We start from the raw sequence: 16,946 nt of genomic DNA, 5'->3' as shown, positions 1-16,946 counted from the left end.
GCATTTACTTGCATTATCTTTGTGTAATATTTACATTTGTTTGATGATCTGAAACATTAAAGTGTGACAAACATGCAAAAAAATTAGAAATCAGGAAGGGGGCCAACACTTTTTCATACCACTGTATATTGTTTTGTGTATCCATCTATCATTCTTATGTTCTGTTTTTTTCAATCTATCTCACTATAGTTCTATTTATCATCCGATTTATCATATTTTGTTCTATTCATCTGTATATTGTTCGTTAGTGTTAAACAAATCAATTTTGCTTGGTTGGAACAGCAGCTACACTAACTATGTTTGTATTTGTTTCTCTGTTTTTTGCCACGAGATTGACATCCCGTGGTAAATAGGATTTACACAAGCTTCAGTCTGGATCCAGAACACCTGAGAAGAGATGATGCAACCCCTCAGAGGACCTCAGATGATGCCAACCCTGAAACAACATACAGAACTACCACATTTTGCTATAAGTTTGATTGCATCATATAATAATTGCTGTTAATATTGTTCATCGTCTGTTTTATTACGTCTTATATTGATTTTTCCGTTCTGCTGGTTCGTCTGGTCAGAGGAGAACTGGCCCCCCGACTGAGCCTGGTTTCTCCCAAGGTTTTTTCTCCATTCTGTCACCGATGGAGTTTTGGTTCCTTGCCGCTGTCGCCTCTGGCTTGCTTAGTTGGGGACACTTCATTTCCAGCGATATCGTTGACATGATTGCAAAGATATTATTTAAACTGAGCTGGATGTTGACATCACTGAATTCAATGATGAACTGTCTTTAACTGAAAAATTTGTGTTTACTATTGTCATTTTGCATTATTGACACTATTTTCCTAATTAATGCTGTTCAGTTGCTTTGACACAATCTGTATTCTTAAAAGCGCTATATAAATAAAGGTGACTTGACTTGACTTGACTTGACTTGACTATCTATCTATCTATCTATCTATCTATCTATCTATCTATCTATCTATCTATCTATCTATCTATCTATCTATCTATCTATCTGTCTGTCTGTCTGTCTGTCTGTCTGTCTGTCTGTCTGTCTGTCTATATATCTATTGTGTTCTAACTATATCATTCTAACTAGTGTTAGAGAAATGTCTTATTATCAATGTTGCATGCAAACACTTGTGCTGCTTAATATTTGAAGTTCAAAATAACTTGTTTTTAAAAATGTCTAATTTTATAATGTGCGTTTTAATGTCAATTCGGTTCAGTTTAGCATTGTTGCTGAGAAAAAAAAAAAGTATTAATTTCTTAAAACTTGGCCCAAACTGTTGAACCAACAGTTATATAAATAAATAAATACATAAATAATGTTTTGTAATATTTTAATAATATTTACATATATAATTCACCAATATAATGAATATTGTTGTATTGACTTTTAACAATTACTCCACAATTACATTGTGGATTACTGTAACTGTCACCTTTACTTTAACAACTACAAAATATATACACTAAAATTAAAGGGCATAGTCTAAAAATGTTAGGTGATGATCAATATTATGCCACTTTGCTGTGTACTGAGTTTGCTTTACACTCAACCCGGCGCATTCCTTTATAGCCTGAAGTCTTCAAAGACCAGAGGGAATGAGTGAAATGAGCTTTCATAAGCGGTGATTGTGACATCTAACAGTACATTGATCTTATTTGCATAAAGGAACAAAAGGAATGAACAGTAGTGCTGGCATCCTCTCAAATATATGATGGTGGTCTTTTCTATGGGCTTCTGGACCCTTTGGGATGGGAGAACAGATGATATAAATGTTAATTTGTTGGCAGGAGGAGCAAATGGTGCCGCCAAGCTCTGGAAAGCTTGAGAGACCATGAAACCAGCCGGGATTAGACAACATGTCTGCCAATGACTCGACCCCGTCCCTGATCTGCTCCCGTCAGATAATGTGTTCGCAGCGACCACCTTCAACACCTGGACAAAGACCTCCATCCATGTCTTGTTTCAGCAAACACCACAATCAGTCACCCATCAAAACCTAAATGAATGGCCATCAATATTGATCTAAATGTGTCACAACTGATTTATTTTTAGTTCGGTCCTAACAAAAGAAAATGCATCGACATGGATTTGTCCTCTAGAGCGTCCATATGTTCCAGCCAAGCGATGAGACATATACTGGATGTTTCTCACCGCATGTGGGCTCCGAGATGGATCTGTCTGGGGCCTCGCGGCTCTAAATGACAGCAAAGACGTGACAGTAGACTGAACACACAACCAAGATCATCCAAACACAGCTAAGATCAACAGCTCTGGGCATTTGCATATTAAGTGTAGTTTCTGTTTTTAATCTCAGACGTTTTCTCCTCTCATTGGCCTGAATAGCCAAATCGTTCTGGTGTTTAATCTTGTTAGGTGAAAAAATTAATGTTTTCAGTTTTGAGTGTGGCAACATAAACAGACTACTTAAGATATATGGAAATACAAACAAAGAGAAAATATATGTCTGTTGTTCCGGTGAGAGGACTATTTCAAGTAAAGAAAGAAGATAAATAAACTTCAAACTACAATCCCATTGTGTCATAAAAGCCTGATCTCTCGGCCTTACAAACGCTCGCACCAAAATCTGTTTATAATTCATGACAATTAAGTCAGGATTTGTTAAGATCATTTTCATTTGCCCTGTGTCAGGGTTATGAACCTGTTTTGTGTTTCTTTGTTCCATGTACTCCATGTCCTGGTGTTCCCATGTGTTCCCTTATGCCCTTATTTGGTCCTTCCTGTTCCCATTATGTTCCCTGATTAGTTCATCATTTGTTTCCAGCAGTGTTTTGTTATTTATCTTCATTTGTCCCAGTATTTAAAGTGTAGTCTGCCCTGTCTTCCTTCGTCCGGTATTGTTTATGTCAATCTCCTCTGCTACGTGTGTTTTCCTGGTTCCCTTGATGCTATTAAAGTCTCCTTGTTGATGTACTCCACATCTCCTCGTTCCTCGCTCCACGCTCCCTCACGGTAGCGATCGTGACACCCTGAAGCTTCTCCTACTTTTAAAAATATGTTCATGTGTTAACACCAGTGTATTCAAATATGCATTGTTCAAAAGTGTGAGGTCAGTAAGATAATAGATGTATTGTATTGAACAAAGATGCAATAAATTGTTCAAAAGTGATAGTGAATGCATTTATAACAACAACAATACTACTACTGCTGCTACTACTACTAATAATAATAATAATTGACGACAAAGACAGTAGTACTACTACTACTACTACTAATAATAATAAACTATTATTTATTTGATTTATTTACTTTCTAATCATCAAATAAAACAAATTATTAATAATAATAATACTAATATCACCATCATCATCATTTATGTACTTATTTGTTTGTTTGTTACTGTACCTTTGACTGTACTCAAAAAATGCAGCCTTGGTGACCATAAGAGATTTTCTAAATACATCTCTAAAACAACCCAATCAAGAGGAATTTTGCAAGACTATTCCATGCAAAATTAAAGTTCTATACTGAACTCCTAGATGAAATCTTTAGCGTAAACACATCCAATCTTCTATATCAGAAACCAAGGATGACTTTCTGCACTCAGTGAATCTTATTACTTGCTTTGGCTGCCATTATAGCTTTCATTATGAGTTATATTGCCACACCTTGTTTCTCGTCAGCACTATTGATTATGCAATTAAATCCAGCCTGACCATTAGATATCAAATAAAGGATTCTTTCAATGGATTTTGTGCAAACCCAGGGGCAAACGGTGAATGACAGTCGGATGTAAATCACAGAGGCTCTTTAATAAAACAGCAGTCTGTCATGCAAATGATGCACTGGGGAATGACGGCCACATCACTTTCCAAAAGAGAGAAAGAGACAGGTAAACTCCATATGAACTCTAATCACTTTATAGCACCAATATCTTTATTTGATGCATTTGTGCATATGTGCATGAAAGAGCATGTATGTGCATAGTTCCCTTTCATGGGAACTTCGAACTGCGTCCTCTAGGGGTCGCTATGGGGAACGCCTCGTCGTGACCCGTGTCTGAAGCATACATTGAAAAAACACCAACTCGTTGGCCGGCGACAGCCATGACGTCACTACCGGTGCGACTCCAGTATAAATCGGCGCCGGGAGCTACACATCATTCTCTTCTTCGTCTTCATTGACTGTTCTGTTCAATGTATGCTTCAGACACGGGTCACGACGAGGCGTTCCCCATAGCGACCCCTAGAGGACGCAGTGTCTCGTTCCCTACTCAGGGAACCATGGTTACATAAGTAACCTGAGACGTTTTTTATTTTGTACTGCATAAACTATTTGTAATGTTTTACTGACAAAAATATAAAAAATAAAAAACCTTGCTTAATTGTTTGTTACTATATCTGAATACTTAGGAACATGTGATATTTCAGTTTTTCTTTTTTAATAAATCTGCAAAAATGTCAACAATTCTGTGTTTTTCTGTCAATATGGGGTGCTGTGTGTACATTAATGAGGAAAAATAAATAACTTAAATGATTTTAGCAAATGGCTGCAATATAACAAAGAGTGAAAAATGTAAGGGGGTCTGAATACTTTCCGTACCCACTGTATATGCATTTTAATTTTACTGTAAAATAAATTATATTTTAAGTAAAAACTATGAATTACTGTATGATTACAGTGGAGAAATAGTAAAATTACAATCCCAGACATCCCTGTGTGACACACCTAATTTTATTTAGATAATTTAAACAATATTTTGTTACCAGTAATGTACATCAGGGTGTTTTGTTACATTTTTCTGTTATTTAGTTAATGTTTATTGCATTATTTTATTTGTGTCATGTGTGTTATTATATATGTTATGTGTATATATATATATATATATATATATATATATATATATATATGTGTGTGTGTATGCTTTTACCTAGATTTACCTAGCCTTATCGCCAAATGACTACAGCCCCATTGACTCCCTCTGCCAATGCATTGATGTGCCAGAACTTTCTTCAGTTAAACAAGGAAAAAACTGAATTCATTGCATTTGGAAACAAAGATGAAGTTCTCAAGGTGAATGCATACCTCGACTCTAGGGGTCTAAGAACTAAAAATCAAGTCAGGAATCTTGGTGTGATTCTGGAGACAGACCTTTCAGACCTTGTTTCAGAAGTCATGTCAAAGTAGTAACTAAATCAGCATACTATCATCTAAAAAACATTGCAAGAATGAGATGTTTTGTTTCCAGTCAAGACTTGGAGAAACTTGTTCATGCCTTTATCACCAGCAGGGTGGACTATTGTAATGGTCTCCTCACAGGCCTTCCCAAGAAGACCGTTAGACAGCTGCAGCTCATCCAGAACGCTGCTGCCAGAATTCTGACTAGAACCAGAAAATCTGAGCATATCACACCAGTCCTCAGGTCCTTACACTGGCTTCCAGTTATATTTAGGATTGATTTTAAAGTACTTTTACTCGTTTATAAATCACTCAATGGCCTAGGATCTAAATACATAGCAGATATGTTCACTGAATATAAACCTAACAGACCACTCAGTTCATTAGGATCGAGTCAGTTAGAAATACCAAGGGTTCACACAAAACAAGGGGAGTCCGCTTTTAGTTATTATGCCACCCGCAGTTGGAACCAGATTCCAGATTCCAGAAGAGATCAGAAGTGCTAAAACATTAGTCACATTTAAATGCAGACTCAAAAAAATCATCTGTTTAGCTGTGCATTTATTGAATGAGCACTGTGCAACGTCCGAACTGATTGCACTATATTTTATGTATAATCATTTTCTATTCTTAACTGTTTTAAATTCATTATAAACCTCTTAAATATTTTTTTTTTATCATTTTCAAAGTTTTTAAATTTCTTGTTGTATTGTTATTATTATTTAATTTTATTTTATGTAAAGCACTTTGAATTACCAATGTGTATGAAATGTGCTATATAAATAAACTTGCCTTGCCTATGTGTGTGTGTGTGTTAGTTATATATACATAAGTATTGACCATCATTTATGGATAGGCCACTTATTATCTAATTGTGTGACGTTTTATTGTGCCACCTATATAATTATGATGGTTATGTCAGGGTTCCGGGTAGAGGGATGAGGCGAGGACTCAGTACTGCAGAAAGAATGGGCTTTTTATTAAAATAAAACAAAACAAACAACAGAAACTACCCCGTGGGGGAAAAACAGGCTGGCAAGGCAAGGCAAGGCAAGGCAGGATCTGGACACGACACGACACATCCAGGGAGAAATGACGACGAACTGACGCAGGATTGCAAACACAAGGAGAATAAATGGAGAGCAAAAGAGGAGGGTAACGAGGGACCACATGTGGGGCAAATTAACTGATAATCAGGTAACAAGATGGGAGGGGTCAAGACAATTGACATGAGCACATGGCACACCAAATCAAAGACAAAAAGCCATGTGCTCACACAAAACCAAACACAAGCATATGGCCAGCAAAACAAAATCACAAGCCATGTGCTAGAACAAAAGACACGAACACGCAGCTAATGAGAAAACTCATAAGCCGCGTGGTCACACAAGACAACAAGAAAAGCACGCGGCTCAACACAAACCGCGTGCCACACAAAACACAACACACGTGGACAGAAGAGCGCACAACACAGACAGAACATGGAGCGCGAGTGTCCGGACCCCGACACGAAACTCAAGACATGAGTGCCGGGATCTGAACACCACGTTCCAACATGAAACAGTACACGCAGACGAGAGCGCACGGCTCGAGCACACTCGAAGCCGCACGCTCACATGAAAACAATGACATGACGCGAGTGTCAGGGCTCTGTCACAAAACTATGAATTACACTAGACCGAAGTGACAGAACCCTGACAGGTTATCAGTATATAGTAAGGTAAAAGACAGATTTTGGTCTATCAGACTTTGGTCATAGCCATTATTATTATTATTATTATTATTAATAACACTAAATGTATGATTATATCTGGTTATAAACTGTAAAATATACAGGCACCAGTATGGCATCCTATAATAACTAACTAGACTAAACTAAACTAAACTAAAATGTACAATTAGTTTATTTTGAATTTCTGGCAACCAGTTCTATAGTGCAAATTGTATTTGTTTGTTTGTTTATTTATTTATTTATTTATTGCACTGAAGTTAAAATCTGGTGAAATCTCATCTGCAAATTGAAAATATTTTTAACAAATATTATATAGAAACCTGTTGCATTCAAATCAAACATGGAGGAAAATCTCATTTTGGTGAATAAGCACAAGTAAACCCAATGCAATAAAGGAAAGAAGGTACACTGTTACTGGAATCTGAACCAATGTATAAATCCATTAGATATAATCATTTTGAATAATCCATCAATTTTACAAACCACATCTGTTTTATGTGAAATGCAATTATTATTATTTGTTATATTTATTTTTTATTTTTTTCAAAGCTAAACAGAAGCAATGCAGTGTGGGTATTATATCCTGTTGCTAAATTCTGAAATAATTTTACAACCTTAAAATCCAGTGTGACCACCCCCGAAGAAAACAAGATGCATTTGGAGAAGTCAGTGTGTGCGACCATTGAAATCCATCTGGTTAATCTAGGCAGTAAGAAAATTCACAGTTTCTCTGACCCTGTAAGGGAAGCATTTGGTCTCATGGAAAGGGCAAATTCGTGAGTCATTATATGTTTCATGCCCAAATTCAATTTGCCAGAAAGTGCACACTAACGGGTCTCCAAGAAACAAAACATTAGCAACAACCGAACCGTTAATTTCGAGGAACACGGCTGTACTACGTGATTAACAATGTTGTGGTAATTACAAATTAGAGAGTACTTATCTCAAAGAGGTGGAAGGTGGAACAAAGAATTAAGGTATCAACAAACATCGCCTCTGGTGAGCAGGCCAGATAACATCGCATTTCAAGACCGTGTTCACAGACAAAAAAAACAAAAATTGCAAGAGCAGCTCATTAAACCAGCAGGAAAAAAAAACATGCTGTTGTCTATTAAATGTACTTTTTAAGTTATCAGTATCTGCAAATGTTGTAAATAATCAGATATCAGTACAGACACACTCATTTTCCAAGGACATTTCAAGGTCTTTGCCTTGAACTAACCAAATCTGAGATTGATGAATTTATCATCCTTATATAATTAATCATTATGTATCAATATTTTGTTAATGTAATTTCTGTGATTAAATGGCAAATAAGCAACCAAAACGGACAACCTGCACGAGCGTTTATCGCAGTGTCATCGGCGTGGAGAAGTGATTAGTCACGTAATGATTTTTTAATTGGCGAAGAAATGAGGCTTGACAAGTCAAAATGAAATGCTAAGTGTGGCGAAGGGGTGCCAACAACTAAAATACTGTGTAATTGCAGTTCAGTTGGACTATTTTTAAAATTAAAACAACTTAGATGCACCATTGAGAGACGAGAGTCTGAAATAAGACTGGTGAAAATCATCATTGTTTAATAGAGCCAAAAGTCATCTGTGCTCTACTGAAAACAGAGTGGGAATCTTTATAGTCATTCTACTCTTTCAAAATGTCTGGATGAAGAATTAAATGTAATCAGTAACCGAGACATAATGAAACTAGTGCCTTTTGCATTTTCTAAAGGTGACGTTTAAGCAAATAAAAGCTGTCTTAAAGTGTTATTAAATTGCATTGTCAACTATATGATGCACACACACACACACACACACACACACACACACACACACACACAGTGGGAATCTTTATAGTCATTCTACTCTTTCAAAATGTCTGGATGAAGAATTAAATGTAATCAGTAACCGAGACATAATGAAACTAGTGCCTTTTGCATTTTCTAAAGGTGACGTTTAAGCAAATAAAAGCTGTCTTAAAGTGTTATTAAATTGCATTGTCAACTATATGATGCACACACACACACACACACACACACACACACACACACACACACATTGTGTTTCCATGTTTTATGGGGACATTCCATAGGCGTAATTGTTTTTATACTGTACAAACTGTATTTTCTATTGCCCTACACCTAAACATACCCCTAAAAAGAAACGTTCTGCATTATTCGATTTTTTTTTATCATTCTGTATGATGTATAAGCTTGTTTCCTCATCAGGACCTAAAAATTTAATAAATAAATAAAACAAAAAATAATTAAATAAATACTGATGGGTGTGAATAGTTTACATGACTGTCTATACCTGCATGTAAATATATACGCATTTTTACAAATTTATTTTTTTATAAATCAATTTAACATTAAACAGATATAGAAATAAAAATAAAGAGTTTAATTTCTTTTAAATGTTTATATTATTATTATTATTATTATTAAAGTATGTGAATTATGTGGCATTAATTACTTAAAATGACCATAAGTTTGGGGTTGGTAAGGTTTTTTTTTTTTTTTTAACGTTTTTATAAGAAGTTTATTTGACCAAAAATACAGTAAACATATAATATTGTGAAATATTATTACAATTTTAAAAAACAGTTTACTATTTTACCATATTTTAAAATATAATTTATTCCTGTGATGCTAAAATACTCTGCATTATTACTCCAGTCTTTAATGTCGCATTATCTTTCAGAAATCATTCTAATATGCTGATATGCAGCATTTTTTGTTATTGTCATATACACACACACATATATATATATATATATATATATATATATATACAGTATACAGTTATATATACAGTTCAATAGAAAATGTAACATGTAACAACATAAAAATCTTTACTGTCACTTTTTATCAATTTAGTGCTTCTTTGCTAAATAAAAGTATTCATGTATTAAAACAAACTATTGGTTTACTCACTTAGCTACTGTTCAGAGAGGCCTGATGATCTATATGTTGATATGTTAGTCTGAGGTCTGCTTACACCTGCGTAGTATCACAGAGGATGACACCTGACAGCTGGATTTGATCCACAGCTTCAAGCATTGAAACAGGAGAATAAACAACTCAATCCATCTTAACTTTGCATTTCACATTGCCCCATCGAACTTTTAACTGATCTCGTTTCTCAACGTCATGGAAAGCAGAAGCTTTGATTTTGAGATCAATAGCCGAGTGAAGCACCAATCGTTGGCATGTCAATTCTTCCTTGTCAGCTTCTTTAACTGGCAGACTTTTGAAAGGAGTTCCACTGATTGTGTATGACGTCAGCATCAAACACTTTTCTGGGGTCACAGACACCCCGGTTGCACACAAATTCGATCAATATTTCATCAAGTGAGTTGCAACTTAATTGATTGCTTAAGTTTTGGAGGGTTGTTTATTCTCTGACAACAAATACTAGAAATAAAACAACAAATGCGCCTCCGGGAATATCAGTATCTTCGTTTACGTGCTTCTCGTATGGATCGTCCGATGTCTGAGTGCGTTACATTCCCTAGTGCATTGGTTTGCGTGCAACATCCTGTTCATTTCTTTGACATGCTCTGTCAACCCTCTCTTCTGATGTCACCAGACATTGTGGGGGAATTTTTAGCAACAGTTAAAACCACAGAAAAAAAAATATCAGTATGATCAATTATTCATGAGACCGTTGCTGTTTCTGAGCTTGAATACAGTCCACATATCCACTGTGCAACAACTATGCTGTTTAGTCACCTTGTAGTGTAAATTGTGCATGGCTCCATTATAACCTCTGCTTTACGTCTAGCCTCGAATGGAGGAAACTTACATACTTGGCATTTACTATGGCCTTATGTTGGCATTTGTTTGCAGTCTGAGGTGATACTTAGAGATGAAAGGTACTGATTTTGCAACACAGCCAAGTTAATTATATTTCCGCATGAGTGATCGTGAGTGGAGCATCTGATACATGAAGCTGAGCTGCAAGACATTAGCTGATAACCTCAGGACAGACACAGCAATGTCAACACAAGAGCAAAGCGCTTGCTAATCACTGATTCTCATCTATATATCTCACCTATATATTTCTGAATATCTGATGCAATGTTGTCTGTTTCATAAAATATATGTTTAGGAATGTTTCTAGTCACCAAAGTACACAAAAATTAATACATGGATAATATAATATAATATAATATAATATAATATAATATAATATAATTAAAACAACTTTGTGTTAAACTAATTTTATGGTATATGCCTATATATTTACTAAATTTATCCACAAAAAAAAGCAAAAACAAAAAAAAAACAGAGGCATCAGTATCAATACTGGATATACTTGCCCTTGTTAAGTAAAAAAAATATTAAAAAGTAAAAAAAATATTAAAAAATAAAAAATTATTAAAAAGTAAGTTTCTTAGTAAGAAATAAGTAATTAAAAAACATTTTAAATATGCCAACTTTATGTTGTTTACATGTTAATTTGGAGATTCAGTGTGAAAATATAGTTATAATCACAAATTGTCATGTTAGGTGTGATTGTTATTAATTACAGAATAATTATTTTATATTCAATTAATTCTTTTTTTTTCAATGGATTGACAGCACCAATATTTATTTATTTGTTTGGTTGTGTGTGTTTGTTTGTTTGTTTGTTATTTTTCTCAGCAAGGCTGCATTTATTTGAAAAAAAAATACAGTGTACTAATATTTCAAAACATTTCTGTTTTAATTTAAGGGGTCATATGATGCTGCTAAAAATAACATTATTTTGTGTATGTGGTGTAATGAAATGTGTTTATGCGGTTTAAGGTTACAAAAACACATTATTTTCCACATACTGTACATTATTGTTTCTCCTCTATGCCCCGCCTTTCTGAAACGCGTAGATTTTTACAAAGCTCATCGTTCTGAAAAGTGAGGTTTGTATGCCTCAAGCGTGTGACGGAAATGTTACGCCCCTTACCATACTGTGATGCTGTCTCCCGGCACGACCAGACAAATCCAATAAAACCCATTACAAACAAGGCATTTGTTGCATCTAGTGGGGACATAATTACGGATTATAATGACTTATACTGTCTTTTTATGCGCTGCATTTGTGATCTGAGAAATGACAAACAACAAGCGCTACTCTACACTGCTCAAAACTTGTGTTTGAATCATCAATGGCAAATCCTTTAAATTAAAACATATTTACAGACTGTGAGTCAGAACAGCCAGCATTGTAGTCTACTCTACCAGGATCAGGAAACAGTCCTCCATAAAATGCACTGCATACATCTGAATATTTGGGTTGAACTGTTCTGGAACAGTGTTGTAAATACAACTTAAACCACTGATTTCTAGTCGTGTCCTTCCAAAAGAGCCGGCAGCTTGAGTGAGCGGAGACCGGCGGGCTTGCTGCAACCACATGTGACGACCCCGGGCTGGACTCCGCTTTGTCCACGGTGAAAGCCGATCCGGCGATCCACAGCGTGAAGTTGATGTATTTCCTCAGCAACCAGCACGGATCAGCTCTAGGCATGACAAAGCGGATATCGTCCTCTTTTGGAAGGCCAAACAAAGTAGTTTCGCTTTCACAACGAAACACACGGCAACAACAATACTACAGCGAGAATCAAAGTTGTCACATCATGATGTAGACATGTGGGGGCGTGTTAGAACGAGCCATTTTAGGTAGGCGTGGTTGACAACTTTTATAAAGAATATCTCTTTGGATTTGAGACTTTACTCTTTGCAACTTTACAGATTTTCTTTATGTACCAAGAGCTTGTAACACTCCAAAGAGAAAGGAAAATTTGAAACTGCATCATATGACCCCTTTGAAAGTAGCTGATTTCTATTTTAATATATTTTAAAGTGCAATTCATTCCTGTGATGGCAAAGCTGATTTTTCTTTAATCAATTGAATGCATTCTTAATATAATAAATAATATAATATACATTTAAATGCTATTATGTTTATGTAACGTGAGGCCGATGTCAAGTACACAAGCATTTATTGAGAATAATGGTCTATATAATTTCAATGACAAAACCTTTTTAAAACAATCAAACTGTTTGCATTTTGATTGATTGCATCTTGATAGAACATGTTATAATATTTCCCAATGTGAAAGTTTAAGAAAAACAACTTCTAATGTTTCTATTTGCTTTAGCAGGGAGAGTAACTTCAAGGTGAGTGTTCTCTATAGAGCAGGTGTATACTCACCTCTTCAGAGAGGTGTCGTTCTTCAACCCAGACCGTCCAGTAAACAATGCATACTGTAGTCGGCAGCAAACACATAGACAGTCCCGGCCATGGGGATGTAAAAGGCAATATGTTCCAAAAGTCAGCGATGAAGAACGATTATTGTGCTCCGTTTCCATTGGTTGCAGTAGAGAATTGAGTCCTCAAATATGTCCCGGTAGGAAATGGTTGGATAGTCCTTGGAATACAGTGTGAGGAGTGTATGCTCAGGGGAGAAAGTCCAGTAGGGGTTCAGACAAATGATTCCATATTCCTCCCCATAATCAGATGACCTGGCCAGCTCTGGGACGGGTTGAAAACAGAGAGAGAGAGGCCAACGATAAACAAAACACTCTCAAAACCCAAATTAAGTGCAGATGTCTCAGCTGGTAGTGCAGATTTTTTGGAAATACAAACCCGAATAGAAAACAAGTGTATCTGTCACACTACACAGAACTGAGATGAAACAGAGCTGTCATATGCACCAGGCAGGACTACAGAAACTACACCAGTACCAGTGTAAAGAAAAAAATGTTTTGTGTCAGACAACATCCCAGTCTTACACTTTCATCTCAGGGTGCTTTCTTTTTCCATAAAAATAACTTTTTTTAATGGCTGTTTTGAGTAAAGATAAGTTAACAAATAGTGCTGGGCAATGATTAATAGCGATTAATCACATCCAAAATAAAAGTTTTTGTGTACATAATGAATGTGTGTGTACTATGTATATATAAAGACACACACATGCATGTATATATTTAAGACAAATTTTATGTTTATACTGTATATTAAATATATTTATATATAAAATAAATTATATGAATATAAATATATACATGTAAATATATATAAATATTTTCAAAATATATACTGTATGTGTGTGTCTTTATATATACATATATACAGCACACACCCACACACACATATATTATATAAACAAAAATCTTTATTTTGGATGCAATTAATCGCGATTACTCGTTTTACCAGTACTAGTTAAAAATTATCATTTACACAATAAATAAATTACAAAATACATTAAATGAACTGTAAAATTATAGAAAACTTGCAGGCAATATAATATTAATGAAATAATAGAAAACTTAAAACAGAGTACTTGTTTTCTCAATGCGCTTAAAGGGATAGTAACCCAAATATAAAAATTCTGTCATCATTTATTCACCCAAAACCTGCATTAATTTATTTCTTCTGCCAAACGTAAAAGAAGATATTTGGAAAGATACTGGCAAATTAACAGTAGACGGACCCCATTGAAAATCACTGTGGAAGTCAATGGGGACCAGCAACTGTTTAGTTACACACATTCTTCAATATATTGTATTTGTAATAATGTCAAATGGAAAGTAAAAGTAAATGTTTTACCCTCTGGTGATTCTCGCATTATTGATTGACTGATTGATTGATTTCATTTCAATGAAATAAATGTACTTGTTTATTTTTTTATTTAATATTTTGAATTTTTATGGGATTTTATGGTATACAAAAATACTCTTTTAAAATTCTATATGAAATATATATTTTCCAAAACATGTTTTTTCTCTAAAACAACAAGAACATCAAAACCATGAATCATGAAACATGAAACAAGTTGTATTCCGTATTTGAAGTTGATATCTCAAAAAAAAAAAAAAAAAAAAAAAAAAGTTTACTAAGATTTTATTTAAATTAAATTTGCTTCCCATTAGTTTTTTTTTTGTTTTTTTTCCGGTCCATAGAGCACCAATGTTAAATCCTGTTTTAATAATCGTTCATTGTGCTTTTAAAAAGTACAGTTATTTTGATGTGTTGACTAACATACTAAAACAAATGTAAATTAATTGATTATAATTTTTACAATTAAGTTAAATTTGGTTTATAACATTTTTTATATGCTAATTTACAAAAAAATATTACAACTATATTAAATCCCACACAACAGATAACTTCAGAAGAATGAAAAAGAGATATGGTATTACTCTTTAGGGCTGATGGCTGTCTCTTGCGGGACAGTGGAAGGAGTCATCAAATTTTAAAGTCACTCCAATCTCGTTGAACCTTCTTCTCGTCGCTGACCTGCGGGCTTGCCGTGTCTAGGGAAGAAAGAAACAACAGCGGTGAGGGATGGGTTGAACTGTGTTAGTGACAGCACAGAGGGCAGTGTACTGGTGAAGGACAGCAGCCTGTCTGTGGCGGCAGAATGGCTATAACGTGTCACAAAACAGACAAATATGAGATAATGAACAATCAGCTGATAATAAATACAAAATAAACATGATAAGGTGATCATGAAGAAGAGTAATCACAGAATAAACCCTAAATATGATATATTAAAATATCAGTAGTTAATACCGATACTTATGAAATTTAATGTTTACCGCATTTATTCAATAGCTACTTAGCAAATGATAACTAAATAAATAAATAGACCTGACTATTGTGAAAAAAGCAAGGCAAGGCAAGTTTATTCATATAGCACATTTCATACAGAATGGTAATTCAAAGTGCTTTACATAAAATAAATTTAAAAAAAAATAATCACAACAATAAAACAAGGAATTTAAAACTTTGAAAATTATTTAAAAAATGATTTAAGAGGTTTAAAATGAATTTAAAACAGTTAAGAATAGAAAATGATTATACATACAATATAGTGAAATCAGTTCGGACATTGCACAGTGCTCATTCAATAAATGCACAGCTAAACAGATGAGTTTTGAGTCTGCATTTAAATGTGACTAATGTTTTAGCTCATCTGATCTCTTCTGGAAGCTGATTCCAAATGCGGACGCCATAATAACTAAAAGCGGACTCCCCTTCTTTTGTGTGAACCTTTGGCATTTCTAACTGACTCGATCCTAATGATCTGAGTGGTCTGTTAGGTTTATAATCAGTGAATAGATCTGCTATGTATTTAGGTCCTAGGCCATTGGGTAATTTATAAACGAGTAAAAGTACTTTAAAAATCAATCCTAAATATAACTGGAAGCCAGTGTAAGGACCTGAGGACTGGTCAACCAAGTTTTCCAGTCTCTCTAGTAGTATGTTATGATCGACAGTGTCAAACGCAGCACTGAGATCTAGTAGTACCAGCACTGATATTTTGCCAGAATCAGAATTTAAGCGAATATCACTTATTATCTCAATGAGCGCTGTCTCTGTGCTGGGATGTGGTCGGAACCAGACTGAAAATTGTCCAGGTATCCATTTGAGTGACATAGTATCTTCTTTTTGATATTGTGGTCGAATATGTCTAACCTCTGCATAACTTGGGGATGTGCTAATCGCCTTCCTGATATTATTGATCTTCTCAGAAATGAAGGAAGCAAACTCATTGCATTTGCTGTCGGAGAGCATTTCACTGGCAATCTGATTTGGGGGGTTTGTCAGTCTCTCAACAGTAGCAAAAAGAGTGCGAGTGTTGTTTAAGTTACTGTTTATAAGGTTGGAGAAGAATGACTGTCTAGCTTTGCCTAGTTCCACATTGAAAGCACGAAGGCTGTCTTTATAGATGCTATAGTGAACTTCAAGTTTCGTCTTCCACCACATCCGCTCAGTTTTTCTGCATTGTCTTTTCATACTCTGAACTGCTGTTGATTTTCTCCAAGCTGATTTCTGTCTGCGAGACTTCTTACTGACCTTTACAGGAGCAATATCATCAATAACATTCTTAACTTTTGAGTTAAAGGAATCAAGGAAAAGATCAACAGAGTCTGCAGAAATGCTTGGTGTTAAAGATATAGCCTCCATAAATAGCACACTGGTGATTTTGTTAATGCATCTCTTTCTGACAGAGACAGATCTAGATTCGGTGGTAGCAGAGATCAATATATCAAAGAAAATACAGAAGTGATCAGATAGTGCTACG

The 16,946-nt window shown here is 34.9% G+C and overlaps 1 protein-coding gene across 1 annotated transcript in view; it reads right to left on the bottom strand.

Annotated features, from left to right (window-relative positions):
• Positions 1-16,946, bottom strand: part of LOC107574452 (leucine-rich repeat and fibronectin type III domain-containing protein 1-like protein) — a 22,854-nt gene that overhangs the window by 2,072 nt on the left and 3,836 nt on the right. The window contains exon 2 of the mRNA XM_016260888.1: positions 15,058-15,171. Within this exon, the coding sequence (XP_016116374.1) occupies positions 15,104-15,171 (68 nt within the window). The 3' untranslated portion in view covers positions 15,058-15,103. The remainder of the gene's footprint in view (positions 1-15,057; positions 15,172-16,946) is intronic.

Source organism: Sinocyclocheilus grahami, unplaced genomic scaffold (assembly GCF_001515645.1).
Source record: "Sinocyclocheilus grahami isolate Dianchi unplaced genomic scaffold, SAMN03320097.WGS_v1.1 scaffold2234.1, whole genome shotgun sequence".
Classification (NCBI taxonomy): Eukaryota; Metazoa; Chordata; class Actinopteri; order Cypriniformes; family Cyprinidae; genus Sinocyclocheilus; species Sinocyclocheilus grahami.
This window is presented reverse-complemented; position numbering and strand designations above follow the sequence as displayed.